Source organism: Scyliorhinus canicula, chromosome 9 (genome assembly GCF_902713615.1).
Source record: "Scyliorhinus canicula chromosome 9, sScyCan1.1, whole genome shotgun sequence".
Taxonomy (NCBI): Eukaryota; Metazoa; Chordata; class Chondrichthyes; order Carcharhiniformes; family Scyliorhinidae; genus Scyliorhinus; species Scyliorhinus canicula.
Window position 1 is genome coordinate 71,975,043 of NC_052154.1, and position 13,508 is coordinate 71,988,550.

General features: G+C 48.3%; 1 protein-coding gene across 1 annotated transcript in view; it reads right to left on the minus strand.

Moving 5' to 3' along the window:
- The window catches only part of znrf1 (zinc and ring finger 1), a 333,603-nt gene that overhangs the window by 160,153 nt on the left and 159,942 nt on the right, over positions 1–13,508 (minus strand). Inside the window, exon 2 of the mRNA XM_038806903.1 lies at positions 13,380–13,475. Coding sequence (XP_038662831.1) covers positions 13,380–13,475 — 96 coding nt within the window. The remainder of the gene's footprint in view (positions 1–13,379; positions 13,476–13,508) is intronic.

Genomic DNA, 13,508 nt, shown 5'->3' on the forward strand with positions numbered 1-13,508 from the left:
AAACTTAGTACATCTAGTGAGTAGTTAAGTCTACAGTGCCAGAAGGTCCACGTTGGTCTTCAGTCAATGTTGAGTTAGCCAAATTAAACCAGAGGGTAGTAGGGAGCACCCTGATGGAATGCAGTTCTCGTGCTCCTGATTACTAACTAGCAATCCTCATTGTGAGCCCATACTTAAAAGTTGTCAGGTGATGACAGTTGAAGCAGCTGTGTTGTCTCATGTAGTTAAATAGCCTGTCGACATGCACCATCAAAGAAACATCAGACATGAATAATGGCTGTTGGTTTAAGTTGTTGGAAACAGCCCACTAAAACCATACCACAACAAGGAATCTGCACCATGAAGAAAAGGAAAAATATGAGAGCTTTTTAAAAAAAATTGAATATGTTACGCCCTTGTTCAGGAAGGCTGTAAGGATAGCCCCAGCAATTAGAGGCCAGTTAGTTTAACATCAGTATTGGGCAAGCTTCCAGAAACAATTATTCAGGATAGAATTAGTGGTCACACGGAAAAATGTGGGCTAATTAGGAAGAGCATAGATTTCTACAGGAGAAATTATGTTTAACTCTCTACCTAGAGTTTTTTGAGACGGTAACAGAAAGGGTCCATGAGGTAATGCTGTTATGTGGTGTACTTGGCCTTTCAGAAGGCATTCGATACAGTACAACAAAACAGACTTGTGAGAAAAGTTATAGCTCATGAAATAAAAGAGACAGTAGCAACATGGATACAAAATTGGCTGAATATTAGCAAGCAGAGAATAATAGTTAATAGAGAAAGGTTTGTAGTGGTGTTTCCTAGGGGTTGGTATTGGGACCCTGGCTTTTCCTGATGTATACTAATGATATAAATCTTGGTGTGCAGGGAACAATCAAAGTTTGCAGATGACACAAAATGTGGAAATATTGTAAACTCTGAAGAGGATAGTGTAGAACTAAAAGCAAGCAGGAGCAGAGGGATCTGGGTGTATTTGTGCATAGATTATCGAGGGTGGCAGTACAGGTGGCGAGAGCATTTAATAAAGCATATACTATTGTACGCTTTATTAATATGGGCATAGAGTACAAGAGCAAGGAGGTTATGCTGAACCTATACAAGACACTAGTTAGACCTCAGCTGGAATATTCTGTACAGTTCTTGGTGCCACACTATATGAAGCATGTGAACGCACTGGAGAGAGTTCAGAAGAGGTTTACAACAATGGTTCCAGGCATGAGAAACTTCAGTTATGGGAATAGATTGGAGAGGTTGGGACTGTTCTCCTCAGAGAGAAGAGAGGAGATTTGGTAGAGATGTTCAAAATCATGAGGGGGCTAGACAGAATAGATAGGGAGAAACTGTTCCCCCTCTTAAAAGGATCAAGAATGAGAGGGTACAGATTTGAGGTGATTTGCAAAAGAATCGAATGTGATGTGAGAAAAAGCGTTTTCTCACGTGTTGTTCGGGTCTGGAACACACTGCCTGGAAGTGTGGTGGAGGAAGGTTTAATCAAGGCATACAAGAGAGCATTTGATGGAGACTTCCGGTGGCGGCGATGTCCGAGTGAGCCGCACATTCGGTGGGCTCTCACTCCGGCGGGACTGAACAGCTGTTTCCCCGCGATAGCGGGACCACGGAGGCGGCAGAAAGGCTGCCGGGAACAGAAGAGGAGAGCGGGCTGCAGAAAATGAAAGTGTGGGAGGCCAGCAGGTGAGGAAGAAAGAGAGAGAGACGGAGGCAAGGAGGAAGCTGACCTGCAGGGTAAGATGGCGGACCCACGGACCTTCCTTCCTCCAGGACAAAGGGAAAAAAAAGTTTGGAGTTGCTGAGGAGGGACAGCTTGGACCCACTTCAGATGCCCAGGAGGGGGTAAAAATTTAAGGTGCTGGGCAAAGGAAAGCGGCAGCGAAGGCGCTGAGGAGCGGGCTGCGGCATATGGAACAGCGGGATTCCAGAAGGCAGAAGAAGAAGGAGAAAAAGGGACAGAGACAAGGACCTGAAGAAAATTACCTGGGATCTAAGATGGCGGACACACGGACCCCGGACTCAGCAATCCAGTTGGCGCTGGATAACATGCTCCAGGTAATGAAGTCCAGTTTTGAAGCGCTGAAGCGGGACAGCTTGGACCCAATCCAGAAAGCGGTGGATCAGCTGAACCAGAGGATGGACGCCCAGGATGTGAAAGTTGAGGAGCTGGGAGAGGCGGTGGAGGAGCAGGCGGATGCGCAAACGGTTGCAGCGGTAGAAGTGGACGGCCTGAAAGAGCGGCAGAGAAGACTGCTGGACAGAGTGGAGGAGCTGGAGAATAGAATCCGCAGGAACAATCTGAGGATGGTCGGCCTCCCGGAGGGGGCGGAGGGAGCTGATGCTGCAGCGTTTGTAGCAGACCTGCTGAAGCAGCTGATGGGAGCCGAAGCCTTTCCACGACCGTTGGAGCTGGAGGGGGCACACAGAGTGCAGGCAAGGCAGGGGCGGCCGGGCGGACCCCCCCGCCCGATGGTGATTAGGTTCCACAGGTTCGTGGACAAGGAGCGGGTGCTGCAGTGGGCAAAGAGCACCAGGAGCAGCACGTGGAACAACAGTGTTCTCCGCATTTATCAGGATCTAAGCCAGGAGGTGGCTCGGCGGCGAGCAGCCTTTAAGAATGTCAAGGAGGTGCTGTTCAAGAAGCACGTGAAGTTTGGTCTGCTGTTCCCAGCCCGGCTATGGGTCACGCACCAGGGTCAACACCACTACTTCTCCGAGCCCGAAGAAGCGATGGATTTTGTGAGGGACCTGGGGCTGGTCCCGAAAGGAGGCCCCAAGGACGCGAGTTAGGGCCCGAGGATTTTTGTGGGAAGGAACGCCGAATGTGCCTGGACCGCTGCTCAACGGTTTGCTGGGCCAAAGGGGCCAAGCGGAACATTTGAGACTCTTTCCTTTGTTCATGGACATTTATGTGCTTTTTCTCTTTTTTCTGTGGTTTTTTTCCCTTTTTATGGGTTTTTTTTATTTTTTTTTTTTATTTTTTTTTTCCTGTTTGGGCTTTTTGTGCAGCTCGTGGAAGACACTGGAACCGGCTTGCCCCAGTGGGTGGGGAGGAGGGCGGGGAAACAAGGGGAATGGGACAGGAAGGCGCCGGAGTGTTGAGTCACCGGGCTAGCAGATTGGCTAGTCAAGGAAGTCAGATGGGGGGGGAAGTAACAGCCAGTAGATGGCGGGGGTGGGGGTATCGGGGGATGGGGTTAGGGGAGGGGGGGGTTGTTCTGCTGACGGGAGAGGGACTTGAAATAGGCACTGGAAAGGAGGTCGAGGGTGGAGGCAGCCAAAGGGCGGGCCAGGAATGGCGCGACGCACGGGTCAGGGGCCGGCCCGAGAAAGGCTATGGCTGACCGGCGGGGTGGGGGGGGGTGGGATGTGCCCCCCGACCAGGCTGATCACCTGGAACGTCAAGGGACTGAATGGGCCGGTTAAGAGGGCGCGGGTGTTCGCGCACTTGCGGGCCCTGAGGGCGGACGTAATTATGTTGCAGGAGACACATCTGAAAGTGTCAGACCAGACCAGGCTAAGGAAGGGCTGGATTAGCCAGGTCTTCCACTCGGACTTGGACTCGAAGTCCAGAGGGGTGGCAATCATGATCAACAAGCGCGTGCAATTTGAGGCAGAGGGCATATCTGCAGACAGGGGGGGCAGATACCTGATGGTACGGGGCAGACTGGAGGGGAGAAGGGTGGTGCTGGTGAATATATATGCCCCGAACTGGGATGACGTGGACTTTATTAAAAGAGTGCTGGGGAAGATCCCGGACTTGGATTCTCGCAAGCTAATAATGGGAGGGGACTTTAACATGGTCCTTGACCCGACTTTGGATCGGTCGGGTCCCAGAACGGGTAGACTCTCAGCAATGGCAAGGGAGCTGAAAGGGTTTATGGGGCAAATGGGGGCAGTGGACCCCTGGAGAGAGGGACAGCCAACAGGAAGGGGCTACTCGTTTTACTCGCACGTCCATAAAGTATATTCCAGGATAGATTTCTTTGTAATAAGCAGGGACTGTATGGGGGAGGTAAAGAACACGGAATACTCAGCAATTACCATTTCAGACCATGCCCCGCATTGGGTGGACCTGCAGTTCGGGGGAGCGAGTTATCAACGCCCGCAATGGAGGCTAGATGTGGGACTGCTGTCGGAGGAGGGGATCTGCGAGAGGCTTCGGAAATGTATAAAAAATTACCTGCAGGTGAATGACACTGGGGAGGTCTCAGCGGCGACCGTGTGGGAGGCGCTAAAGGCAGTAGTTCGGGGGGGAGCTGATTTCAATTGGGGCCCACAAAGCCAAGGCAGACCGGGCAGAGATGGATAGATTGGTCAGGGAAATGGGCCGGATAGATGAAGAGCACGCGGAGTCCCCGGGGGAGGTTTTACTCAGGGAAAGGCGGAGGCTACAGGCGGAACTGGGGGCACTATCCACGAGCAGGGCCGTGGAACAGCTTAGGAAGGCGAGGGGAGTGGTGTACGAGTATGGGGAAAAGGCTAGCAGGCTGTTAGCGCAGCAACTCAGGAGGAGGGAGGCGGCCAGGGAAATAGGTAGAGTGAGGGACGAGGGGGGGCGCAAAGTGGAGGATCCGGCAGAATTGAATAGGGTATTCCGGGACTTCTATCGTAAGCTGTATACTTCGGAGCCGCCGGAAGAACCGGAGGGGATGACAAGGTTTCTGGACGGGTTAACATTCCCAACAGTTGGGGGGGGGCAAGTGGAAGAGCTGGGCGCCCCGATTAGAGTAGAGGAGGTATTGGGGGGCCTAAAGGCCATGCAGTCGGGGAAGTCCCCGGGGCCGGATGGATACCCAGTAGAGTTTTATAGGAAGTTCTCTGAGCTGGTGGGCCCGGTCTTGGCGAGGGTTTTCAATGAGGCAAGGGACAGAGGGACCCTGCCGCCGACAATGTCACAAGCCACCATATCTCTGATATTGAAGCGGGGTAAAGACCCGGAGGTGTGCGGGTCCTACAGGCCAATCTCCCTGATTAATGTAGACGCCAAGCTCCTGGCAAAGGTACTGGCGGGGAGAATGGAGGACTGTGTACCGGAGGTGATTGGGGAGGATCAAACTGGGTTCGTTAAAGGTCGGCAGCTGGCGGCCAATCTGAGGAGATTGCTCAACGTGATAATGATGCCCCCGGCGGGTAGAGATGTGGAGGTAGTGGTGGCAATGGACGCCGAGAAGGCCTTTGACCGGGTAGAGTGGGACTATCTATGGGAGGTGCTCGGACGGTTTGGGTTCGGGGAGGGATTGGTGGATTGGATCAAATTATTATATCAGGCCCCGAGGGCCAGCGTCAGGACTAACAGAGCAGTGTCGGAGTACTTTAGGTTGTACCGAGGGACCAGGCAGGGCTGCCCGCTCTCCCCGCTGCTGTTTGCGCTGGCCATAGAGCCGCTGGCGATGGCGCTGAGAGCCGCAGAGGGTTGGAAGGGGATGGTGAGGGGCGGGGTTGAACACAGGGTTTCTCTTTATGCAGACGACCTGCTCCTGTACGTGTCGGACCCAGTGGCCGGGATGGGAACTATACTGGGAATGCTGAGGGAGTTCGGCCAGTTCTCAGGATACAAATTAAATACGGTCAAGAGTGAAATGTTTGTGGTCCAGGCAAGGGGCCAGGAGAATAGATTGAGAGGGCTACCGTTTAGGCTGGTTGAGGAAAATTTCCGGTATTTGGGAATCCAGGTGGCACGAGACTGGGGCAGGCTGCATAAGTTAAATTTGGCCAGGGTGGTGGAGCAAATGAAGGGAGAGTTTCGGAGATGGGATGCACTCCCGCTGTCGCTGGCAGGGAGGGTGCAGACTGTAAAGATGACAATCCTCCCTCGATTTTTGTTTATTTTTCAGTGCCTCCCGATCTTTATCCCACAGTCCTTCTTCAAAAGAGTTAACGGGCTGATCATGAGCTTTGTCTGGGCGGGAAAGTCTCCGCGGGTAAAGAAGGCGATGTTGGAGAGGAACCGCAGCGAGGGAGGGCTGGCTTTGCCGAGTCTGGTCAATTATTACTGGGCGGCCAACATCGCTATGATAAGGAAGTGGATGGTGGGTACGGGGTCTATTTGGGAGCAGGTGGAGGCGGCTTCGTGCAGGGGCTCCAGTTTGGAAGCCCTGGTCACGGCTCCTCTACCGCTGCCGCCGGCCAAGTACACCACCAGCCCGGTAGTGGTGGCGACCCTGCGGATATGGGGCCAGTGGAGGAGGCATGTGGGGGAGATGGGGGCGTCTGTCTGGGCGCCAATCTGCGACAACCATCGGTTTGCCCCCGGCAGTATGGATGGGGGGTTCCGAGTATGGCGGCGAGCAGGGGCGGGAAGGGTGGGTGATATGTTCCTGGAAGGGAGCTTCGCGAGTTTGAGGAGCTTGGAGGAGAAATTTGGGGTGGTAAGGGGAAATGATTTTAGATACCTACAGTTGCGGGACTTTGTTCGTAGACAGGTCCCATCTTTCCCGCGCCTCCCGCCAATGGGGATCCTAGACAGAATAGTCTCTGGGAGGGATGAAGGGGAGGGTAGAGTCTCGGGTATTTATAAGGTGCTCATGAGGGAGGAAGGGTCCCAGACAGAGGAACTGAAACTTAAATGGGAGGAGGAGCTAGGCGGGGAAATGGAGGATGGGCTGTGGGCAGAGGCCCTGAGTAGGGTAAACTCGACCGCGACATGTGCTAGGCTCGGGCTGATCCAATTTAAGGTCGTTCACCGGGCCCATATGACGGTGGCTCGGATGAGCAAATTTTTCGGGATAGAGGACAAATGCGCTAGGTGTGCGGGAGGACCAGCGAACCATGTTCACATGTTTTGGGCATGCCCTGAGCTGAGGGGGTACTGGGAGGGATTTGCGGGGGTCATGTCCCAGGTGCTAAAAACAAGGGTGGTGATGAGCCCAGGGGTGGCAATTTCTGGGGTTTCGGAAGACCCGGGCGTCCAGGGGGAGAAAGAGGCCGATGTGCTGGCCTTTGCTTCCCTGATAGCCCGGCGACGAATACTATTGGCGTGGAGGGACTCAAAGCCCCCGAAGACGGAGTGGTGGCTTGCGGACATGTCGAGTTTCCTGGGGATGGAAAAAATCAAGTTCGCCTTGAGGGGTTCTGTGCAGGGGTTCACCCGGAGGTGGCAACCATTTATTGACTTCTTTGCGGGAGAGTGAGCGTCAGCAGGGGGGGGGGGGGGGGGGGGGGGGGTTAGAGTAGAGTAGGAGGGAAAATATGGCGGGTAGTACCGATGGGAGGGGAGCGGGCTTGTGCAATATGTTACGGTGGAAGTATTGAAAGAACGTGGATGTTTGCACATTTTTGCCTTTTTTGCTTCCTTTCTGATGATGTCTGTAACTGTTTATAAAGCCAAAAACTACCTCAATAAAATTGTTTATTAAAAAAAAAAGAGAGCATTTGATATAATTACTTGAACAGAAACAATATGCAGGGGTACAGGGAGAAGGCAGGGGAATGACAAAGCCATAAATGCACGTTTGGAAAGCTGATGCAGACACAATTGGCCAAATAGCCTTCTTCTACGCCATAACAATTCCGTGATTCATGTGAAGATCTCACCAGCACTTTTATTACTGTAAAGAATAGTCCCATTAGATTTGGGATAAAATAAAATTGGGGCCATGGTTTTCCTGTATCCAGAAATGGCATCTTGAACCATCCATCGATGCTCAGTGAACGTGTAACCACAAAGTTTATTTCTTTCCCAGTAAGCAGTTACTAGGATAATTACTCTCTCCTTAGATCTTATAAATATTGCTGGTGTTATGAAAGGAGGCTTAAGAAAAGCATAAAAACACTTTTAATTCCGAAAAATGAAAACATCTAAAATGCACAGCAAAAAAAAACCTTGGCAAACTGTTATTCTCAAAACATTTTCACAAGATCTATTTCTGGACACTGTTGGAAAGATGCACTGTCTCAACACACTCTTCATTTAACACACATGGTCTGGAGCAGAAAGGACTGCAGGTTTTCCCTACATAAATACCGTTTCTCACTGGAATTGATTGTGTTCCATGTGGCGCGAAAGCTGGCTCCTTAGCTGAATCGGTTTAGTGCGACACCAGTTTTGGTGTCATAGAATTCCACGAATCCTGCGTCGGTGTCAACACTCAAGTCTCAGAAATAGAGAATCCAGCCCCATACTTCACAGATTGAGACTTTGGTTAGGAATGAACTCAAATGCTTTTCATTCATAGACAATGCTCATGCAATCTGACCAGACCATATTATTGCAAACCTAAACCTTTTCATATGCTAACAGGCCGACAGCATCCAAATGCATGCTTGCATAGCTTATGTAGATGACCCCTCATTTTCCCTAACACATCTAGTTCAAATAGCCTGCCCAGACACAGACATGGCACGTTTTAACTAAATGGGAACAAATTCCTTAGTGAGCACATTTAGCCACTTGTTTTCTGGCGTGCACGGCGCCAAAAAACATCCACTATTTAACGTGCCCCCGATTAGAACATAGAACATAGAACACTACAGCGCAGTACGGGCCCTTCGGCCCTCGATGTTGCGCCGACCTGTGAAACCATCTGAAGCCTATCTGACCTACACTATTCCATTTTCATCCATCTGTCTATCCAGTGACCACTTAAATGCCCTTAAAGTTGGCGAGTCTACTACTGTTACAGGCAGGGCGTTCCACACCCCTCCTACTCTCTGAGTAAATAAACTGCCTCTGACTTCTGTCCTATATCTATCACCCCTCAATTTAAAGCTATGTCCCCTCGTGTTGGTCATCACCATCCGAGGAAAAGGACTCTCACTGTCCACCCTATCTAACCCTCTGACTATCTTATATGTCTCTATTAAGTCACCTCTCAGCCTTCTCCTCTCTAACGAAAACAACCTCAATTCCCTGAGCCTTTCCTCGTAAGACCTTCCCTCCATACCAGGCAACATCCTAGTAAATCTCCTCTGAACCCTTTCCAAAGCTTCCACATCCTTCCTATAATGTGGTGACCAGAACTGCACGCAGTACTCCAGGTGCGGCCGCACCAGAGTTATGTACAGCTGCAGCATGACCTTGTGGTTCCGAAACTCAATCCCCCTGCTTATAAAGGCTAGCACACCATATGCCTTCTTAACAGCCCTATTAACCTGGGTGGCAACCTTCAGGGATTTATGTACCTGGATGCCGAGATCTCTCTGTTCATCTACACTACCAAGAATCTTGCCATTAGCCCAGTACTCTGCATTCCTGTTACTCCTTCCAAAGTGAACCACCTCACACTTTTCCGCATTAAACTCCATCTGCCACCTCTCAGCCCAGCTCTGCAGCTTATCTATGTCCCTCTGTATCCTATAACATCCTTCAGCACTATCCACAACTCCACCGACCTTAGTGTCATCTGCAAATTTACTAACCCATCCTTCTACACCCTCTTCCTTTAGATAGGGGCCTCAGCAAGAAACGCTCAACGGAAGCCGCATAGAGACATTTAAAATGGCATCTCCATCTCTGGAGCCCCAATTCCAACCCCCCGCCATCCCCCAAGCCCCAACACCTTGGCAGAGCACCGCCGGCCCGATCACCATGGAGCGAAATAAGCTAGCTTGGCATCTTGGCAATGCCAAACTGGTAGCCTTGGTTACCTCAGGGAACTGCATATTAAAGTGAGACTAGCTGTCTCGCTCTAATATTCAGATTTGCCAAAACGTGACCCCGCCACAATGGGCGGGATTCACATCGCTAGATTTCACAAGGCATTGCAAGCTGGGTAGATTCTGGAAGCAGGATCTCCCGGCTTCTATCGGCCACATTGTGCCACGGCTTAAGTCTCAGCATCATCATTTTGAACATTTCAATTAAGTATCCCCAAGTTTAAGATTTTTCAAATTAAAAAGACCCAGCTCCTAGGCCTATAATGATAACTATGAGCTTTTAAATGAGAGATCATTCTCATGGCTTTGCTTTGAACCTTTCCCTGTATCAACAAACAGATGAAGGGACTAAAACTGAACACAATGAGGAGAATTTCTTTTTCGTTCCTTTTTAAAAATAAATTTAGATTACCCAATTCTTTTTTTTCCACTTAAGGGGCAATTTAGTGTGGCCAATCCACCTACCCTGCACATCTTTGGCTTGTGGGGGTGAATGTGCAACTTCCACACTAACAGTGACTCGGAGCCGGGATCGAACCAGGTCCTCAGCGCCATAGGCAGCAGTGCTAACCACTGCGCAACCGTGCCACTGCTCAATGAGGAGAAATTTGTGTCGGAGAAGAAAGGTTTAAAAAAAATGACTACTCTTCACAGAAAATTCTGTGAAAAGGATAAGCCTTTAATGATCCTCAGGGATTAATCTGCATAATTGATGGAATTGTGAATCCACCCACTCCTGAGTGAAGGGAAGCTGGGCATAGGAAGCAGAACATCTGGAAGGATCTGCTATCAGGACAGCACTACTGCAGTTCTTAAACTCTTGTTACCAGTGATTGCTAATACTGGCATAATACATTTAGAATTTTATTTGGGAGAAGTTATGTTAATCCAGTGCAGTTGCAAGTCTGCCATATATAGAACTAAAAGTGGCATCTGTTGTTGATGGAAGATAAAAGAACTGCGAGGGGTGGAGAGAGAGAGGGGGGGGGATGCTGTTCAGAATGTCTCTTATATGCATCATTGAATTGGGGAAAAAAACTCATTCTCAGATGATTAGCGCATAATGCCAAACTCAAAGATATACCTCAACGTGCTTTCTTCCGGTGAATCTTAAAACTTATAATATAATATAATAATCTTTATTGTCACAAGTAGGCTTACATTAACACTGCAATGAAATTACTGTGAAAAACCCCGAGTTGCCACACTCCGGCACCTGTTCGGGTACACAGAGGGCGAATTCAGAATGTCCAATTCGCCTTTCAGCCCGTCTTTCGGGACTTGGGGGAGGAAACTGGAGCATCCGGAGGAAACCCACGCAGACACTGGCAGAACGTGAAGACTCCACACAGACAGTGACCCAAGCCGGGAATCAAACCTGGGACCCCGGAGCTGTGAAGCAACAGTGCTACCCACTGTGCTACTGTGTTGCTTACATAACACCATAATGATGGTCTGCCATTGCAGCCTTACCACCAGCTTCTACGGCTGCTCCCTTGTGTTATACTTGAATTGCTGCCACAGGGCTGAAGACTGGTGTGCCATCGTTTCCAGTTGTTGAGGCCATGTCTCATGTAGAAGAACAAGTGTAAGCTGTTGGAACTGTAACTGGAAAGGCAGTTTAAAAACTGCAATACTGCGGTCATTCTTTTCGCAGAATCTCTACACTGGCAGTCTTCAGATGTCATTACGGTACCCAAGCATCTCTGTCTTTTTGCCAGTGCTAATCAATTTCCCTGCCACCCAATATCCTAAAATTCTCTTTGCACAGCACATTTTAAAAGCATCCAGACACTGCTTTCATTAGATTCTAAGCTCCCAGCAATTGGAGTAAGGTTTGATATTGTAGGAATATTCCACTTGTTGGCTAATTAATATCACACTTGAATATCATCAGCTCATCTTAATGATCATATTTCATGGTTAAAGCAGATTTTCCTGTTATGAAGTAACTATTTATGTACTGCAGAAATCAACTAGTTTCTATTAAGCCAATAAAAAGTGTCTGTTTAGGATTCTCTAATTAATAAAGATTTGGTGCAATGATCCACTGACAAGAAAGTGGTTCAGGTTCTGCAGAATTGACTTCCATCTGTCAGCTATTATCCTTGCGTGATGTGTTTGATTATATCTTAGCATGTGCTTTTGGACACTGGTAGTATTCTTTCTCAAGAGAAGTACAAATTGTTGTTTCTATATACTGGCGAGGTTAGGAATTGCAGTCACAGAACTAAGTCTCAGACCTTGTCAATGCTTAAAGTGAACCTTTTGCAGACACTTGCTTTATCAATTTTTAGAGTTGTCCATAGAAACACATTATGGCACAGCAGTAATTGTTTGCAATATAAAACTTATCATAATGATTGAAGAAAAATAGATTTCATCAGCATGCAAACATTAGCACAAGCACATTTCCCAAATACCAAGTGACAGTGAAAAACTGCACGCATCAAGGCTTCAACATATCAATATCTTGGCACTCGGGCCAGTCTCATCCGTTTGACAATCCCACTGAATGTACCTGCATGGGTCTTAAAACTGATACAACATGTGCACTATAAATTGTGTTAATTTCACATTATTTGTCATCACTAACGTGCTGCTTTGCTCCCTCTATCTCCCTTGTTTAAGCTTAGTTTCCAATCATGTCAGTAAGCAATCATCCAGGCTATACCTTCAACCACAGAGAGTTGCTGTCACGCAAAACATGGCAAAGCCTAACAAAGCACAAATCAACATGCCTATGCTCTGTAAGAGACCAGGACCAGGAGCAGGAACTATTTCGAACTAGCCAATGAGTTTGCCTGCTTCAATTTTCGTGGCGGTACCCAGAGGCAGAGGAAACATCAGTTCTGAGTGTTCTTTCATTGATGGGTTATTCCCCAGCAGAACAACAAAATCAGCAGTATAGGTAGGAATAATGCTGACTGTTCCAATTATCCGTCTCTTGCATTGACACCTCTGCATACTGACCTTGAATTAAACAATGGCAAATTGGAGTTTGAGAGTAATGCGTGAAGCTACCACAGAATTCACAGCAAACATGTCAGTCCAGTTTTATGCAAAGTACAGATATATGGGGCAAGCTGGAATAATGGGAGATAAGCGAGAGTTAAAGAGAAGCAGGATAAGACCTGCAGCAAATGGGTGGGACCACAACACTGCCTTGCCATTGGGCTTTTGCTGTAATAAGCTGATTTGAAGTTCATTGTAATTTTATCCTCGAGACATATAACATGTCCAAATTTTGATAAACCAACATTCAAAATATCAAAAAGTCACTGCACTGCAAATGATAGGCTGTGTACTGCAGTATTATTTCTTAACAATTTAAAAAAGGGAGCCACTGTTTTATCAGTGTTTAGGTAACTATAACAATAACTGCTTTCCTCTAGAAAAATTCTTCTCTGCTCTGCATATTTGCCAAATTATGAAGTCAACTGCTCCACGTAGCTTCACCTATTCCACTCTAAAGCCACTCCAGGAGTCACCTCTGAATGTTTAAATTAATGAGAAAGGGACAAAGGTATGGCCTAGAAAACCACTGGAAATCCACCACAAGGGTTTGAAACTTCTCTCAAATTTTCCCTTCCGCTCAAGAGCAAAAAATACTACGCTTCCTAAGCAACTTCCCACATCAACATGACAAGGATCAGAAACTCAACAAGTGACATCTCAAAGCACTTCACAGGATAATGTGCTGTACTTTCACTGTCAAAACTCTTAAAGAAACAGCAACGCAATAACTGCAAGCATAGAGGTAATTGGTACAGTACCGTTGTAGGAGAGCCGTGGTTTGCTGAGACACATTATAAAGTGCATCTCCATCTCGTCGGAAGCTACAGATTTTGAACAAATTGGGCACTTGAAACCTGAAAAGAAAAAGAAAATTTATCAATATTTAG